Source organism: Manis javanica, chromosome 1, assembly GCF_040802235.1.
Source record: "Manis javanica isolate MJ-LG chromosome 1, MJ_LKY, whole genome shotgun sequence".
In the NCBI taxonomy this organism is placed as follows: Eukaryota; Metazoa; Chordata; class Mammalia; order Pholidota; family Manidae; genus Manis; species Manis javanica.
The window spans coordinates 208,002,022-208,019,069 of record NC_133156.1 but is presented as its reverse complement, the minus strand read 5'-3'; the positions used below and the strand labels follow the sequence as shown (position 1 = coordinate 208,019,069).

Below are 17,048 nucleotides of genomic sequence, written 5' to 3'. Positions count from 1 at the left end.
CATCCTCCACCCTTCTCCACTCAAGCCGTTCTATTCCCTGGGTATCCCAAAGAAAAAAATCCGGGACCTTCAGCTGCCACTGCAGACATGTGACCAACTTGGTGACTCACAGGCGGGCCACACCCCTTCAGGCCTCCCAGCCAAGCCCTGCCACCGGCCAGTCAGCCAACACTGGGATGCATCTTATTACCAAGGGAAACAACTAATGCCCTTGACAGTCCAAATTACTTTCCCTCAGCTAAAAGAACTTGCTATAAAATACATAGGGGCGGGCTCTTCTGAACTGTGGCTCTGCCAGCTAAATCCAAGCCCCCAATCCCTCCAAGACCTGGGCAATGCCTGACAAAGCCATGGGAAGAGGCTGGCTACTAATATTTTTTAAAAAAGAAAGTGATCTTACCCATTAATACCTTTTTTCCCAAAAGTTTTATTGGGGGGAAAACTACAAAACATTTACAGTACAATGTTTACAGTCACAATTTGTAGTGAACTGATTCCCCAAAATATATTACAACTCAAGTTGACTTATCTTGTTACATTCAAAAACCTACTTTTCTGTCAAAGTAGTCCAGAGTACATACATACATACATAGTGCTCCAACTGTACCTACGTACAAACTAAAGCTACTGCTCATTCATCCACTGTCCAGGAAACCATTCCTGCCTTTCTACACGGAAAAAAAAAAAAAAGTACAAGTTTTGGAATTTTCTGTAATTAAAGGCGGCATATTCATGTACTACATACCATTTAGCCCTAAGAGGTGTGGCCTCTTCACTTTATATCTATAAAAAAAAGTGGTAAATATCTTTTCCTTTTGTGCAGTTGAACCCATCCTACATTCAAATTCTCTCAAGCACTAATAGATAAAATACTTATTTGGTTGAGGAAGCTTTAAGGCAAGTTCTGGCCCTTCCAAAGGCACTGTGAAGACTACCCCCCCCACCCCCCCTTATTGCTACATGTCTTTTGAAGAGTATGTCACAGTAGAACTGGTGGAATAAGCAAACAAAAACATTTTTTGCTAATTTATGAAGCTGGAATGAGAAAAGCATGCCACATTTATGCCTGATTCCAAGTATGTGGTCACTTTTTTTCTTTAAAAGTTGGATGGGCTACAACCATTATACATTCTAAGAAAACTCAAAAGATATTCCTCAAACTACTTCCACAGCATCAAGATAGATTTCTGTAAAGAAATCATGCAATCTTTCAAAATTTACGTAAACAAGGAAAGAAATTAATGAAATAAATATTACATACAATCTCTTAAATTAAGATTTTTTACTCATTTACAATAAAATAACCAAGTGAAGTTACAAAAGGCATATATTACTGTGAAAAGAACATACACTCCACATTTTGCCGATTAATAATGGCAATCATAATTTAACATAATAAAAGAATATATATCTATTGCTTTTCATCATACTTGATAAATACAGTATGAACAAAATTTTCAATGTATACTTTTCACAAGATAATAAATAAGTTAAATAGTTTTTTCATATTGAGTTGTGGTGCAGTGGTGCGAATCAACTCAAAACAGCTAAAAATTCAGCAGTTATTCCCCAACAATTACAAACTAAGGTCTGCCCAAGGCTTCCAGAAAGAGCAGACAAAATGGTTCTAAATTAAACATCCACAAAGTGGTGGCAATGAAACCAGTAACCAGTATGAAACTTTGGAATGCAAGGGTGTTTTTCCAGACACTTGTAACTTAAAAAAACAAAACAAAAACATAAAACCCAACAACCTATGGAGCTGAGGGCTACTATCAAGGCATATTCTTGGTAGAATACTGGATTCTAAAAGCTTATTAGGTTTAGCAAGGTGGTGTCCGGCTGGTCTGTGACAAACGACAATTAGGAACTTCTCTGGAGATCGCGTTCCCACATCTGGACTGGAACTAATGCTTTTCAAGTGAAGACATGGAATGGTGGTCGGTAGCTGCTGGTGCTGGTTGATTTCTCCTAAAGTCCCAAACTCATCGGAGACCTAAAAAAGTTTGTGTTTGTTTTTTTGTTCTGTTCGCATCACAACTGCCCTGTTGTGAATGAATATTTTGTTCATCAATACAAAAAAGTTCATCGGCTTTCTTTTTTGCTCAACAAGAAACTTTGTAATAAAAATAATAAAAAAACAAAAGAAGAAACCGAAAGGGGAGAGGTGGGGGCCCCTCCTGCACACAAGTTCGAGTCCAAGTGCTCGGCGCCGCCAGCAGTCTGCTTGGGGCCTGTCACCCCCACTCCCGCGCCCCCCTAACCTCTAGCAAGGGCAAGATGGCAGAGGCGCCCTCCAACACCCCCAGAAAGGCCTTCCCTTCCTCCTTTCCTCACTGGCGCCCTCTTGCCTCAGTCGTCGGAGATGGAGAGGCGGCTGAAGATGGGCAGGCGGCGGCCAGGGTCGAGGCTGGGAGACTCGGAGCCACTGAGGCTGCCCGAGCTCAAAGAGCCACTCAAGTAGCTGTCGCGGTCCGACAGCGAGTCCGGAGGGCTCGGGGGTGCGTCGAACACGGGCGACTCGGATAGGCGGCGTGGCAGCTGGAAGTTGAACGGCGGCGAGGGCGGCCCGGCGGCACTGGCAGGGAGGGGCGCGCTGGGCGGCGCCGGGGGCTGCGCAGGGGGCACCAGGCCCTGCTGTTGCTGGCTGCGATAGTAGGCGGCGGCGGCCACGGCAGCGAAGTTGTGGGTCTGGATGGCAAGCGGCGTGATGAGGTTGCTCAGCTCCGGGCCAAAGGCGAAGGCGTTATTAGCGCACGAGGCCGACGAACAGGCGGCGCACGGAGCACCAGACGCCAGCAGGTCTTCGGAGCCACCGGTGCCGTACAGTAGCGCGGCTGCGGCTGCGGCCGCCGCGGAGGCACAGCACGTCGCGGTACCGGAGGGTGTGGAGGCAGCGGAAGCCGACGAGCAGGAGGAAGCGGACGAGGAGCAGGAGGAGGCCGAAGAGCAGGAGGGTGGTGGCGGTGTACGCGACGTGGGGCTGTCGAGCAGCAGTGGCGACTCGAGTCCCCCCGGGGGCTGGTGGTGGCCCGACGGGAAGCCGGAGAAGCTGAGGCTGTGGTGTAGCTTGGGCCTTGGCTCCCGTGGGAAGCCCAGGTGCAGCGCATCGCGCGCAGTTAAGGTGCGCAGGTCTCCGGAGGCGCCCCCAGACGGCGCGGGCCGCCGCTCGTCGGCGTTGTGGATGAAGTGGCAGCGCGGCCCGTAGGGGCAGAAGCCGATGGTGTGGAAGGTGCGGCACAGCTCCGTCTTGTATTTCGGGTGCCGCGTCAGGCTGCGCAGCTCGTGGAAGCCGTGCGCGAATTGGCACTTCTCGCCATACTTGCACGTGCCGCTCTCCTCGAAGGGCCGGCACAGCTCAGTCTTGTAGCGCGTCGAGTTGATTTGGGAGCCGCCGCCCCCCTTCTGCTGCTGCAGGTGCAGGAGGTGTTGGCTGCGCTCGCCGTTCTCGCTGAACGAGCGGTCCCGGAACTTGTTCTCCTTGTTCAGCAGGGCCGTGCCGCCGCCCCCTGACGGCTCCTTGAGGGTGCCGTAGGAGACCGCGCCACCCGCCGCCCCGCCGCCGCAGCTGCTGCCGTTAGTCGCGCCCGGGAACTTGGGCGAGCAGCTGCCGGGACTGGGCGTGGGGTGGGCGAGCGCGTGCAGGTTGCTGGCCGAATGCCGTCGGAGGAAGGCCGGGGTGAAGCCCGAGCTGGGAGCGGCGGCCACAGGCGTCCCCACCGCCTTCTTGTCCAGCATATTGTTCAGATTGAGATTGGCCAGGGATTTCTCTGTCTGCCAAAAGGAGGGGAGCGAGGAAGAGATTAAAAAAAGAAAGGGGAGAGAAGGAAGAGTTGGGGCGAGTTGCAGAGTTAACTTCCGGCCTTCTGATTTCTTTTCGTTTTCGCGGATTTCGACTCGGCCCCCAACTTCTACCCAAACACCCGCAAAGGAATCAAATTCGTGTTGGGAGGAGCCAGATTCCCACCCTAGGCCGCGCTCGGTTTCAACATGTGATCCTCATCCCGTGGGCCGCCGGCCTGGGCGGCGCAAAGCCTGTCCGGGAAGCCCTGGGCAGCGTGGCCGCAGTCGGCTACGGGAAAACAGCTACGGTGTCTCCCTCCAGCCCTTCCCTCCATTGGACTCCTTCTCCCCGCCCACACGACACGAGCACACACTACTGCAAAACTCTTAGGATTCGGGAAGGGGTTCCCCCTCCCCAAAAGCCGAGGGCACAATGCAAAATCTCAAAATTCTAAGGGAGTCCTGACTGCCCTCCTTCCAGCCTCCCTGCTTCCCTGCGTACCTTGCACAAGAAGTCGATATCGTAGAAGGCGGACAGAAGTGTGGTCGACATGTTTCTGGTTCCTGTAATGGTCGGAATTGCAAGCAGGGAGGTCCGGAGGAGCCCTCGGGGTGGCGCAGCTGGGCTCGAGCCACGACGAATAACGGGTGAGGTAGGGGAGAGACCGAAAGTTTGCTGGGGGACGATAAAAGAGGGAGAGGGAAGCAGCGTGGTCTGGCTTGAGAGTGCCCAGGAGTGCGGAGTGGGGGGAAAAGAGAGCAAAGAGCGCTCCTCCGCGCCCCAGGGTGCCCTGCCGGCCCCCCCCCCGCGCGGAGCCGACGGCAGCTCGCGAACTGCTGGAACTCGGCGGGCCGCGAGCGCGCGCCCTATATAGAGCCCGGGAGCGCGGCAGCGCTGGGCAGGCGTGCCGGGGGAGGGGAGAGAACGCTGACCTGGCTGGGGTCTCCAGGCAACGCCGCCCGCGGCTCGCGGACGTCAGGGGCCTTTCTGGCCTCCCATTGGCCGCCGCCAATTTTTTTCATCTGGGGGTGGGGGCGGAGAGGCCTAGGGGCGGGGCAGGCTGCCTGGGCGCCCGGGGCGACGTGGAGAGTTCGGCGCAGATGAGTGCTGTTGGGTGGTGGCGGGAAGATACGGTTCCCCAGCACGTTTAACGTGATCGGCGTTCTGCAGCACTGGACGTGTCTTCCCCGCCCGATCCTGCTGGGCGAAGTTGTAGAGCTCTTACTTCCCACCCTTGGTTTTACACTGGGCGCGGGAATTGCAAAATGCAAGAATTCGCAACATTCAGTGTGGCTCGGCTCGTTTGCAAAAGGTGCTCCGGCCGGAGGGCGGGGTCCCGGGCCTGAGTCCTGTGGGTGGGGCGAATGCACGTGGAGGCGCGGTGGGGGTGGGAGCGGCCACGCGGACCGCTGCCTTAGCAGTCTCGACCGGAGGAGCCCGGGCCCGTTTCTCCGCCCCCCTCCCCGCCCAGGCTGCTGTAAACAGGGCTTGAGCGCCGGGGCCTGCAGGGCAGGGCTGAGTGTCTGAGGACAAGGCGCTGGCTTTGCTAATCACATCACAAGACCTTGAGCCACAGCCAAAGGCGCGGAGTGGCGCGGGGCGTCCCGGGCGGAGGCGGAGGCTTGGAGGACCGGAGGAAAGACCAGGAGAGGCGCGCAAGCACGGAGGCGACTGACCGCCACCCCGTCAGTCTGCTGCTCGGCCCGGCCTTCCCAGCCCTCCCAGGAGTGCAGTTGCCAGCGGAGGCTCTCCGCTCGCCCGCCGCAGCCTTGGCTTAGCGCGTCCTCTAAGGTCCTTCTCTATCCGGCCGTTGGGGGCGGCGCCGCGCTCCGCCTTAGTTCAGTGTGGGCCGCCGGGTCTGACTAAGGCAGACCCGCGGCCAGGCGGAGCTGGGCACTGAGGACGCCCAAGGTGGGCTCTCCCCCGTTTCTTCCTCTCGCCAGCCGGACACCCCAAAAGCCTGCTCTGGGAAATGCTCTTTGCCAATAGGCACCCTCCGCTTATGGGACAGACACCACCCTCTAGCGCCCAGTGAAGCTAAAGCCGCTGATGGCCCCATTAGGGCCGATTTGGAGTCTGGTCCAGCACACTTCTCACTCATCATCCTATGCATGTGCTGCCAAAAATCTGGAGCCGGGCCTATTATTTTGCACATCTGGTAGTCTAGGCTGCAACAGGGCCTAGGTTGGAAAGTCTAGTGCCCGAGCGGGAAGCTAGTTAAGCGACCCATGCCTCCCTCCCAAATTGAACTTATTTCTCGCCGTTTCCTTGTGTCCATTTTCTTGCCGTGTTCATCCTCTTTCTGAATTAACCTAGAAGGTAATGAGCCAGGCCTGTGACTCATGGAATCGAACTTGCCTGCAGTTCTCAATGCTTTACTCCCCTCCCACCCACACTGGGAGCTGGAGTTGTGGTAGGGCCCCAAGACCTTTAGGATCAGAAACCCAGAGCTGGAGTCAAGGCCCTGCCCCTTATAAGCCATATGATTTTAGACAAATCACATGATCTCTTTGGTACTTGGGTTTCCTTGTAAAACTATGACAATTCCTGCTTTACTCATCTCTTGTCTTTGTCAAGGCACAAGTGTGAGTTATCTGTTAAGGTGTTTAGAAGATAAACAAGTATAATCCATCTTATTAAATTGACAAAGCATAAAAACGAGGAAAGCCAGGTCTTTGGACTACGGGCAGTTGGGTGGAGGGCCAGAACTGAGGTGGGGGTGGGGGGCACCAAATCTACAGTTTGGAGCCAATGACAGTGACTTCAGAAGAAGTTACTCTTACACTTAGCCTACACTGGCTCCTAGTCAGGGCTGAGCAACTATGGCTGACACTCATAGCCCAGAGTGCCCAAGAACCCTGGCTGTTCTGTTTTGTTGTTGAAATATCCCAAACCACAAGAGTTTGAGGGTGGCCCTGACAGGGTATTCTGAGTTTCCCCTGGGAATGTACCTGCAAAGTGTGAGACAGCCAGCTCCCCAGCTACTGCTATTGGAGGTCAGTAACAAGAGTTCAGATTCAAAACCAGTGGAAACATCTGTCTCTCCTGTCTTCCCAGGCAAGCCACAGCCAGCCAGAATCAAAATCTGGTAATGCCCAGTCAATAGCTATAAGAACACCCACTCTGCAGACCTGGTGAGGATTCTGGAGATAACATGTAAACATGCTATGGTACATGTTTTGGTACTGAGTACCTGCTGGTATAAAATATTTTTATTATTATGCAACTTTTTATTTCATTTTAAATGGAGAAAAAGCAAGGCTGGACTTCTACAATGAGCTAGACTTTGCTGGGGCCAATTTCATTATTCTGTCATGGTTATCACCACACTACACCAATAATTACCTGATTTCTCACTGGCCAGGTCTTTTCAGAACAAAAAGAAAGAAATGTTAGCCTGGCAGTTTTCCATCAAGTGTGTGCTACACAGATGCCTAACCAGGTAATCAGGATCACAAAAAACCACATTTTGAGCTGAATGATGCAAAACCACCCAGGGAATTTCCTGTTCTCTTTAGGACACAGTTTTGGATACTAAGTTAAACGTCCTGCTCTTCCTACAGAGCCCTTTATGCTTGCAATACTGCTGTGTTTTTAGTGTTGGGTGGTTTTCTTTCAAAGAGAAACAAATTATATTTGAAATATGTCTTTCTGCAGAAAGAAATGACCATATAAAACGCTCTCTCTTCTAAACTGCCCCTAAAGACCCTCAAACATCAATAAAATAAGTCTGAGTGACTGCATACCTGAGTATTTAAAAATACTTATAGACCCTAAAAGCTAGACCAAGTTTATATATTACTGCTGAAATGGCTTTTTCAGATAACTAGGATGATAAATGTGGATGAGGCTACAAGCTATGAATTTCAAGATAATTGTGTGTGGGTATTAACTCTGAAATTATAAATAAAAAATAGCAAGTCAATGAGAAACAGGACCGGCAGCAAAATGTATGCAAGAGTGACACCTGCTGGGTGTCTGAGGAAGAGGGCTGGGCTGGGCTTAGAAAGGCAGAGGGCCCTCAAGGTTTCCAGATTAAATCACTGAAATGGATAAATGTGCTTTCTGGTATCTTAACTCAGAATCTTCTTGTTATTGCCACCAAGAAAATGATAGTAAACAGTGGAGGTATCAAATAAATCATTTATTCTGGCTCTTGTTGCCCCAGTTTCCTTCTAACAGCCAAGAGTTGATGCTTCACTGGGTAACAAAAATCAGATTTCCTAGCATTAGCGCAAATACTTTTTTAAGAGATAGGACCCTTCAATGGCTTCTTAATAATTAGAATGGCATGTGTAGGACACTTCAGGACTTAACAAGAAGATAGTAAAAACAAAACTATTTGTGTGAAGTTGATCCTTAATTCTCCCAGGATCCAACATTTGGAACATTTCTGCCTTAGCTAAAATGGAATTAAATTTGGAATTCTGACCAAATGGGCTGCTTGCCAACTACTCCAGCTCCTACATCCAGCCAAAAAAAGTGGGGGGAAATCACGTGTTCAAACACTATTCTGTATAGTCGATTCACAGAAAGTGCAGGCCAGCTATGCCTGGGTATTAGAGATCCTGCGGGAAGAAAATGGCTCATTCAGACCCACAGGTGGCCTGCACCTGGAAACAGAGTGAATATTCAGTGTGGTAGCCTCACTTCCTACAGTAGCTGCAATAAACCGGGCTGCTTTGCATGAGTGAGCTGAAGAAAAATTCCTCTGTAAGAAGGGACAGAAGACTAGACTCACAGAAAACCAAACTCATGAACGGGAGAAAATATTTCAACTTATGTCCAACGTTTCCCGTAGATTTAGTTGGGGAATAACCCACCCCTACTCTATCCCCAAAAGTTGTCTTTCTTCAAAATGCCGCTTCTGTTCTCTGAAGAGTTAACTGATTGACTTCTGTAGGAGAGTCGGAAGCACTGAGAACTAGGATGTCTGCCCCTTCCTTTCCTTCCAGAAAGGCCAGCAGCCTCAGGCAAGCCAAAGTCCTTTCCTCTTGAATGCGCAGTCTCATGAAATCCACTGTCTTCAAAAACTCAGCAGGTGGGGGCAGCTCTCTGAAGAGCTGAGAAAGGAGATGGTACTGCTCTGACGCTGTCCTTTGAAAATGACGGAGCCTCTCAGGGCTGAGGGGATGCCAGCTGGACTTGGAGAGGAGACCGAGAATGTGCTTGTTGAGGTATTTCACGAAGATTAGGGTCTCAGCCCAAAAGTTGACTTCTGCTTTTTCAAACAGGTAGTCTTCTTCCACCTAAATCAAATGAAAAAGCCCAAAGTCAGCCTTACAGGTAATAGTGACAAGCCAGTCTAGACCAGAGTCCTGCCAGATGCAGAAGAGGTATGTCCTCTCCCCGACCTGGCAGAAGGCCCACTCTCGCCAGCTAACATCCACATGTACACACCACTTGGAACCTGAAGGTCACCTCTATTTTTAGTTGGTATACTTCTCCACCAAAGAGGAATTTTCTTCCCCAGACTTAACATGACCTTTGATAAAGATATGTTTGCGGTTCCAAGCCAAGACATTTAGGGGGCCTGGTGCTGAAAAGGGGACCAAAACATGGGAATGGGCCCTAGACCTAATGATGCAGCCAGAAATCAGAGAGAAGGGAGGAAGGGGAATCTCAGCAGCAGTACAAAGAACAAAGAATTACCAAATACGAGACACTACTCTCTGCGTATGAAATCAAATTTCTATAATGCTGGGGATGTTCAAGGTCATTTTATCACAGACACTTTATCTTGTCTCCAAATTTCCCATAAACAGGCTGCTTTTTGAACTCTTGGCCTGCTCGGGATGCCAAGAAGGCCAGCTGAGTCATACACTGGTGGATATGGCTTTCCTTTCTCAAGATACTTTTGCTACTTGTCTTGGTCCTCGATATCCCTATCTCATTTGCCTCCCCTACATGAGGAGGCTAATAGTTTTCTTTTAGCAGTAAATAACCTTGGAAGGACCCTGATTCTCTGTAAATGTTTCACCTTCAGTCCTAACTGTGGGGGCTCCTAGCTACTCCAATGCTGACCAATAAGCAGTCACCATAATTGAACTCTCAACTTTCAAAGGGTCTCTTTCTATTTTTATAAATTGAGGTAAAACTGACATATTTAGTTTCAGGCGCACAACACAGTGAAGCAACATCTGTATACACTGCAAAATGATTACCAAAATAAGTCTAGTTACAATCTGTCACCCTATAAAGTTAATACAATACAATTGACTGTATTCTCCATGCTGGGCATTAATCTCCATGACATTTATTATATAAGGGAAGTTTTACTTCTTGATCCCTTTCACCCATTTTGTACCCCCTCAGTCCCCCTCCCCTCTGGCAACCACCAACTGTTCTCTGTATCCGTTAGTCCAGATTTTGTTTTGTTTTGTTTTGTTCTTGTTTTTTGAAGATTCCACATGTAAGTGAAATTGTGGGATTTGTCTTTCTCTGTCTGCCTTGCTTTTATTTACTATAATACACTAAGGTCCATCCATGTTGTTGCAAATGGCAAGATTTTACTCTTTTTTATGGCTGAGTAGCAGTCTATTGAGATTTGTGTGTGTGTGTGTGTGTGTGTGTGTGTGTGTGTGTGTTCAGACACACACACACACCTCTCACATCTTTATCCATATACCTACTGATAGGCACTTAAACTCACTTCCGTATCTTAGCTATTGCAAGTAATGCTGCAATGAACATAGGGGTGTATATGTCTTTTTGAATTAGTGTTTTTGTTTTCTTTAGGTAAGATACCCAGTAGTGGAATTGCTTGATCATTTGGTAGTTCTATTTTTAATTTTTTGAGGAACCTCTATACTGTTTTCCATAGTGTCTGCACCAATTTACATTCCCACCAACAGTGTACAAGGGTTGCCTTTTCTCCACATCCTCACCAACACTTGCTATTTCTTGTCTTTTTGATAATAATCATTCTGATAGGCATTAGGTGATGTCTCATTGTGGTATTTCCCTGATGATTAGTGATGTTGAGCATCTTTTCATATGCCTGTTGCCATCTGTATGTCTTCTTTGGAATAATGTCTCATGTGCAAATCAGACTTTATACTTTTCTGTTATTGAGTTGTATGAGTTCCTTGTATATTTTGGATATTAGCACCTCATTCGATATGTGAGTTGCAAATTTCTCCCATTCAGTAGGTTTTTGTTTTGTTGATGGCTTCCTTAACTATGTGGAAGCTTTTTAGTTTGATGTGGTCCCACTTGTTGATTTTTTGCTTTTTGTTTCTCTTGCCTTTGGAGTCAGATTCACAAAAATATCACTAAGACCAATGTCAAGGGATGTACTGCCTATGTTTTCTTCTAGGAGTTTTATGGTTTTGCGTCTTACATTTAACTCTTTAATCCATTTTGAGTTAATTTTTGTATATGGTGTCAAACAGTGATCCAGTTTCATTCTTTTGCCTGTAGCTGTCCAGTTTTCCTAACACCATTGAAAAGACTGTCCCTTTTCCCTTGTATATTCTTGCATCCTCTGTTGAAAATTAACTGCCCATGTATATACATGGGTTTATTTCTGGGTTCTTTATTCTGTTCCATTCATCTGTTTTTGTGCCAAACCCATACTCTTTTGATTACTAATGCTTTATAGTATAGTTTGAAATCAGGGAGTGTGATACCTCTGGGTTTGTTCTTCTTTCTCAAGATTGTTTTGGCTATTTGGAATCTTTTGGGATTCCATATGTATTTTAGAGTCATTTATTTTAGTTCTGTGAAAAATGATACTGGAGTTTTAATAGGGATTGAACTGAATCTGTAGATTGGACATACTACAGAATATAGCTGGACATTTTAACAATATTAATTTTTCTAATCTATGAGTACAGAATATCATTCCATTTATTTGTACCTTCTTCAGTTTTTTTCATCAGTGTTTTATAATTTTTAGTGTACAGCTCTTTCATCTCCTTGGTTAAATTTATTTGTAGGAATTTTATTCTTTTTGATGGATTGTCAATGGGACTGTTTTCTTGATTTCTCTTTTTGTTCATTATTAGTATATAGAAACTCAACATATTTTTGTATATTAATTTTGTATCCTGCAATCTTACTGAACTTATTAGTTCTAACAGTTTTTTGGTGGAGTTTTTAGGGTTTTTCTATATAAAGTGTCATGCCATCTGCAAATAATGAGTTTTACTTCTTCCTTTCCAATTTGTATGCCTTTTACTTCTTTTTCTTGCCTAATTGCTGTGGCTAGGACTTCCAATACTATGTTGAATAAAGGTGGGTGGAGTGGCCATCCTTGCATGCTGTTGAAAGTTTTTATTGTAAATGGATGTTGAATTTTGTTAAATGCTTTTTTTTTCATCTATTGAGATGAACATATCATTTTTATCTTTCACTTTGTTAATGTGGTATATCACAGATTGATTTGCAGATGCTGAAGCATCCTTATATCTCTTGAATAAATCCCAATTGATCATGGTATATGACCCTTTTAATGTATTGTTGAATTTGGTTTGCTGTGTTGAGGATTTTTACATCTATGTTCATCAGAAATACTGGCCTGCAATTTAATTTTTTTTTGTGGTGTCCTTGTCTGGTTTTGGTATTAGGGTAATGCTGGCCTTATCAAAAGCATTTGGAAGCATTTCCTCCTCTTCAATTTTTGGAAGAATTTGAAAAAGACAGGTATTACATCTTCCTTTAATGTTTGGTAGAATTCACCAGTGAAGCTACATGGTCCTGGAATTTTGTTTGTTGGAAGGGTTTTGTTTCTGATTCAATTTCCTTATTAATAATTAGTTTATTTAAAATTTCTGTTTCTTCATACTTGGTCTTGGAAATCTGTAAATTTTAGGCATTTATCCATTTCTTCTAGGTTGTCCACTTTGTTCATGTATTATTGTTCGCAGTAGACTCATGATCCTTTGTATTTCTGTGCTATTGGTTGTAATTTCTCTTTCATTTCTAATTTTATTTATTTGAGCTCACTTTTTTTCTTGGTGAGTCTCGCTAAAGGTTTGTCTATTTTGCTTATTTTTTCAAAGAAACTGCTCTTAATTTCATTGACGTTTTTTCTATTGTCCATTTAAAATCTATTTATTTTCACTCTGATCTTTATTATTTCCTTCCTTTTACTAAATTTGGCTTTCATTTGTCCTTCTTCTAGTTCCTTTAGGAATAGAGTTAAAATTGTTTATTTCAGATTGCTCATGTTTCTTGATGTAGGCCTGTATTGCTATTAACTTTCCTCTTAGAACCATTTTTGCTACATCCCATAGATTTCAGTATGTTTTATTTCTGTTTTCATTTGTCTCTGGGAAATTTTTTATTTCTTCTATGACCCAGTAGTTGTTCAGTAACATGTTTAATCTCCATATATGTGTAGTTTTTCCAGCTTTTTTCTTGTAATTGATTTCTAGTTTCATACCATGTGGTTGGAAAAGATGCTTGATTTCAATCTTGAATTTATTGAGACTTGTTTTTTGGCCTAACATGATCTATTGTGGGGAATGTTCCATGTGCTCTTGAGAAGAATGTGTATTCTGCTGCTTTTGGATGGAATGTTCTGTTTATTAAGTCCATCTGGTCTTAATGTGTTAAGGCTGATGTTTCCTTATTGATTTTCTGTCTGGATGATTTATCCATTGATATAATTGGGGTGTTAAATTCCCCCACTATTATTGTATTGCTGTCAATTTTTCCCTTTGTGTCTGTTAATATATGCTTTATAAATCTTGGTACTTCTATGTTGGGTGCATATATATTTATAAATGTTATATCATCTTGCTGGATTGACCTCTTTATCATTATGCAGTACCATTCTTTGTCCTTTATAGTCTTTGTTTTATAGTCTATTTTGTCTGATAGGTATAAAGCTGCTTTTTCACTTCCAATTGCATGGAACACTTTTTTCCTCTCTGTATTTTCAGTCTGTGTGTGTTCTTATTTCTGAAGTGAATCTCTTGTAGGCAGTATATAGATGAGTCTTGTTTTTTTATCCAATAAAGCCTCTCTATATATGTTTTGATGGAGAATTTAGTTCATTTACATTTAAAATAATGTTTATAGGTATTTTTTTAATTGTGTTCTGATTGTTTTTGTAGTTTTTCTCTGTTACTTTCTTCTCTTTCTTTCCTCCTTTCTGGTTTGATGACTTTCTTTAGTGTTGTGTTTAGATTCCTGTCTCATTTTCTTTTGTGTTTTTACTATGAATTTTTGGTTTGTGGTTATTGTGAAGTCCACATATATACATCCTATGTATATTATGGCCTATTTTAAGTTGTTAGCATCTTAAGTTTGAACACATTCTAAAACTATTCTTCCTATTCCCAACCAGTGTTTTGTTTTTCATGTTACATTTTTCATCTTTTTATTTATACCTTAACTAATTATTGTAGTTTTAATTTTACTATTATTTCCTTTTAACCTTCATACTAGCTTTATAAGTGATTAATCCACTACCTTTACTTACCTTTTCCAGTGAGATTTTTACTTTCATATGTTTACATGTAATTAATGAGTGCATTAATTAATTACATGTAATTAATGATTTTTTTTTTCAGATTAAAGAAGTACCTTAACATTTCTTGTAAGGCTGATTTAGTAGTGATGAATTCCTTTAGATCCTGCTTGTCTGAAAAATTCTTCATCTCTCCTTCAATTCGGAATGATAATCTTGCCAGGTACAATATTCTTAGTTGGAACTTTTTTCTTTTCAACACTTTTAATATGTCATGCCAGTCCCTTCTGGTCTACGAGGTTTCTGCTGCAAAATCTACCTATAGTCTTATGTAGTTTCCCTTGTTTGGAACAATTGTTTTTCTCTTGTTGCTGTTGAGATTCTTTTTTTTTTTACTTTGTTGTGAGATTTTATTTCTTACTAAATTTTCTGAATCTTTATATATATATATATATATATATATATATATATATATATATATATATATATATATATATATATATTTAAGATTCTTCTATCTTTAACTTTTGACATTTTAATTATAATGTGTCTTGGTGTAGATTTCTTTGGGTTCACCTTAGTTGGAACTACTTGGGTGTCTGTTTTCTTCCCTAGGTCAGGGAATTTTTCAGCCATTATTTCTGCACCTAAGTTTTCTGCTCCTTTCTCTTTCTTCTTCTGGGACCCTATAATAATGTGAAAGCTATTCCACTTATCTTTTTTTAATTCTTCTTTTCTTTTTGCTTCTCTGTCTGGGTGAGTTTTATTGATTTGTCTTCCAGCTCACACTGATTTGTTCTTCTGCTTCATCCAGTCTACTGCTGAACCCCTCTAGTGTATTTTCAGTTAGTTATTTGTCAGCTCTGTGACTTCCATTTGGTACTTATATTTTCTGTCTCTGTTGACATTCTCACTGTGTTCATCCATTCTTTTACTGAACTCAGTGAACATCTCTATGACCATTATTTTGAATTATTCATCAGGTAGATCACTTATCTCTCTATCATTAAGGTCTTTTACTCTGAGGTTTTGTGTTCTTTTGTTTGGAACATATTTCTTTGTTTCCTCCTTTTGCTTGACTGTGTTTGTTTCTGTGTACTAGGCAAAGCAGCTACCTCTCTCAGTCTTGAAGGAGTGGCCTTGTGTATATGATGAACCTTCTCTAACCTTGCCCTAGTTCTAGCTAGTCTCTCAAACCTTTGTGATTGCCTAAACTATCTGATTTTTTCTTAATATGTCCCCATTGTTGTGGGTATGTTAAGACTTGTCAGTGGTTCCACAGGAAAGAATCTCATTTAGTACCTACTTTCAGGCTGATTGGAAGCCAGAGCTTTTAAAGTATGCAAATATATAGTCCTGCGGGGCTGCAACTGTAATCCCTTCTGGCCTCCAGGAGATCTGGAGGAGTCCCCTGGGCGACAGTTGCAAAAATCAGGGCTCTAGATGAACCTATAAGCTCCTTTCTGGGAGGCCACATCTAGCTGTAGCAAGGTCAAGCAGGTGTACAATTCAGTCTGCTGTCTGTGCAGTGGCCTGGCAGCAGTGACCTGCTGAGAACTGTCTTACCAACTGTTACCTTCATTTGGAGCTCAGGAACACCAGCCTGCTTGGCCACGAGGGCCAGGCAATCAAGGGGCATTCCCTGTGTGGATTGCATGCACCTGTTGGATTTAGTTAGGCATCTGGAGAGTGTAGGGGGCAGGCCATATTCACCAGCTTCGGAAACAAAGGGGTCTCTTTCATAGTCTTCTCCCCCACTGATCTGAAGACTTACCACTGGAACTCTAAAAGCTGCCCCAGCACTCCCAGCAGGCTGCCATGGTCATGTGGAGACTTTGCCAATCAGTTACTTCTCTGTATTTGAGCATTCAGAAGCACACTTTCAGAAGGTACATTAGGCACAAGTAAGCCTGTAAGAGCTACAACCAGTGGGTTTAGGACACTCTAACCCTGCCTCTACTGCCCTGAAACCCTAGGATTACCTGATGTGTGCTCTCCGCATGGGCTGTGAGGTCATCATCCTCTCCCAACAGCCATCCCAGCAGGACTGGGAGTCCAGGTTCAAGCTGGTCCCACTGCTTGAGCAGGTCACAGAGCACAGCCAGGGCCAGAGTTAGCGCGATCGAGGCATCTACCTGGCAGAAGGCAAATTCTGTGGAAACAAGAGAGAGGCAAACAATGAATGTGCTGCTTGGGGCCAGCCCAGGGATGCTCTGCAGAACTCTGGGAATGTGAAGGGCCTCAGGTAAAATCACTGCCACCAGCCTGGCAGGGAAGCTGGGAGGAGAGGCTCACTAAAGGTTATTAATACACTCCTGAGGCCTGCTGTCTACACAGCTAGAATGAGTCATAGGCCTGAACACCACCATTTCCATGCCTCCTATTCCAGTGTGGACAGACGCAAACTCACTTACAGGACTAGACATTTATCTCCCCTCAGTCTGTCTAGTGTAACTGGAAGGATATCAGGAAAGCTATTTCCTTTGAAGGCTTGCCACAATGCCCAAATTCCATTGGTTTGTCCCATTTCTCTGAAAGTACATTTTGTTGGCCACATAATATATTAAGTCCCTAATATTTCAGAACAGAGCATCAGCAAACTTTTTACTAAAGGGAAAGAGAGTATATATTTTAGATTTTGCAGGTCTTCAGGCCTCTGTCACAACTATTCAACTCTGATGAAAGCAGCCATGACCATATGTAAACAAATGGTTGTGGCTGTGTTCCAATAAAACTTTATGTATGTTCCAATAAAATTTGAACCTCACATAATTTTCTCATGTCACAAAATAATCTTCATGTGTTTTTCCCCCAAATATTTAAAAATGTAAAAACACGCCACAC

At 44.4% G+C, this 17,048-nt stretch overlaps 2 protein-coding genes across 6 annotated transcripts in view; both read right to left on the bottom strand.

Annotated features, from left to right (window-relative positions):
• Positions 1–407: 407 nt before the first annotated feature.
• On the bottom strand, positions 408–4,653 carry ZFP36L2 (ZFP36 ring finger protein like 2). Its single transcript, XM_017657272.3, has 2 exons — positions 4,286–4,653; positions 408–3,774 (listed from the first exon to the last, which is right to left on the bottom strand). The coding sequence occupies exons 1-2, from the start codon at positions 4,334–4,336 to the stop codon at positions 2,353–2,355; spliced, it is 1,473 nt and encodes a 490-aa protein (XP_017512761.2). The 5' UTR covers positions 4,337–4,653; the 3' UTR covers positions 408–2,352.
• A 3,260-nt stretch (positions 4,654–7,913) lies between these two features.
• Positions 7,914–17,048, bottom strand: part of THADA (THADA armadillo repeat containing) — a 319,658-nt gene continuing 310,523 nt past the window's right edge. For all 5 annotated transcript variants that reach the window (XM_017657268.3, XM_017657270.3, XM_036990823.2 and 2 more), the window contains exons 37-38: positions 16,187–16,356; positions 7,914–9,033 (exon numbers count right to left, since the gene is read on the bottom strand). In XM_017657268.3, coding sequence (XP_017512757.3) covers positions 8,638–9,033; positions 16,187–16,356 — 566 coding nt within the window. In that variant the 3' untranslated portion in view covers positions 7,914–8,637. The remainder of the gene's footprint in view (positions 9,034–16,186; positions 16,357–17,048) is intronic.

Excerpts from the sequence above, each read along its gene's own strand:
- ZFP36L2 (XM_017657272.3), bottom strand. The coding sequence starts at position 4,336 with ATGTCGACCACACTTCTGTCCGCCTTCTACGATATCGACTTCTTGTGC. Across the intron at positions 3,775-4,285 it reads ATATCGACTTCTTGTGCAAG|ACAGAGAAATCCCTGGCCAA; the intron begins GTACGCAGGGAA and ends TCCTTTTGGCAG.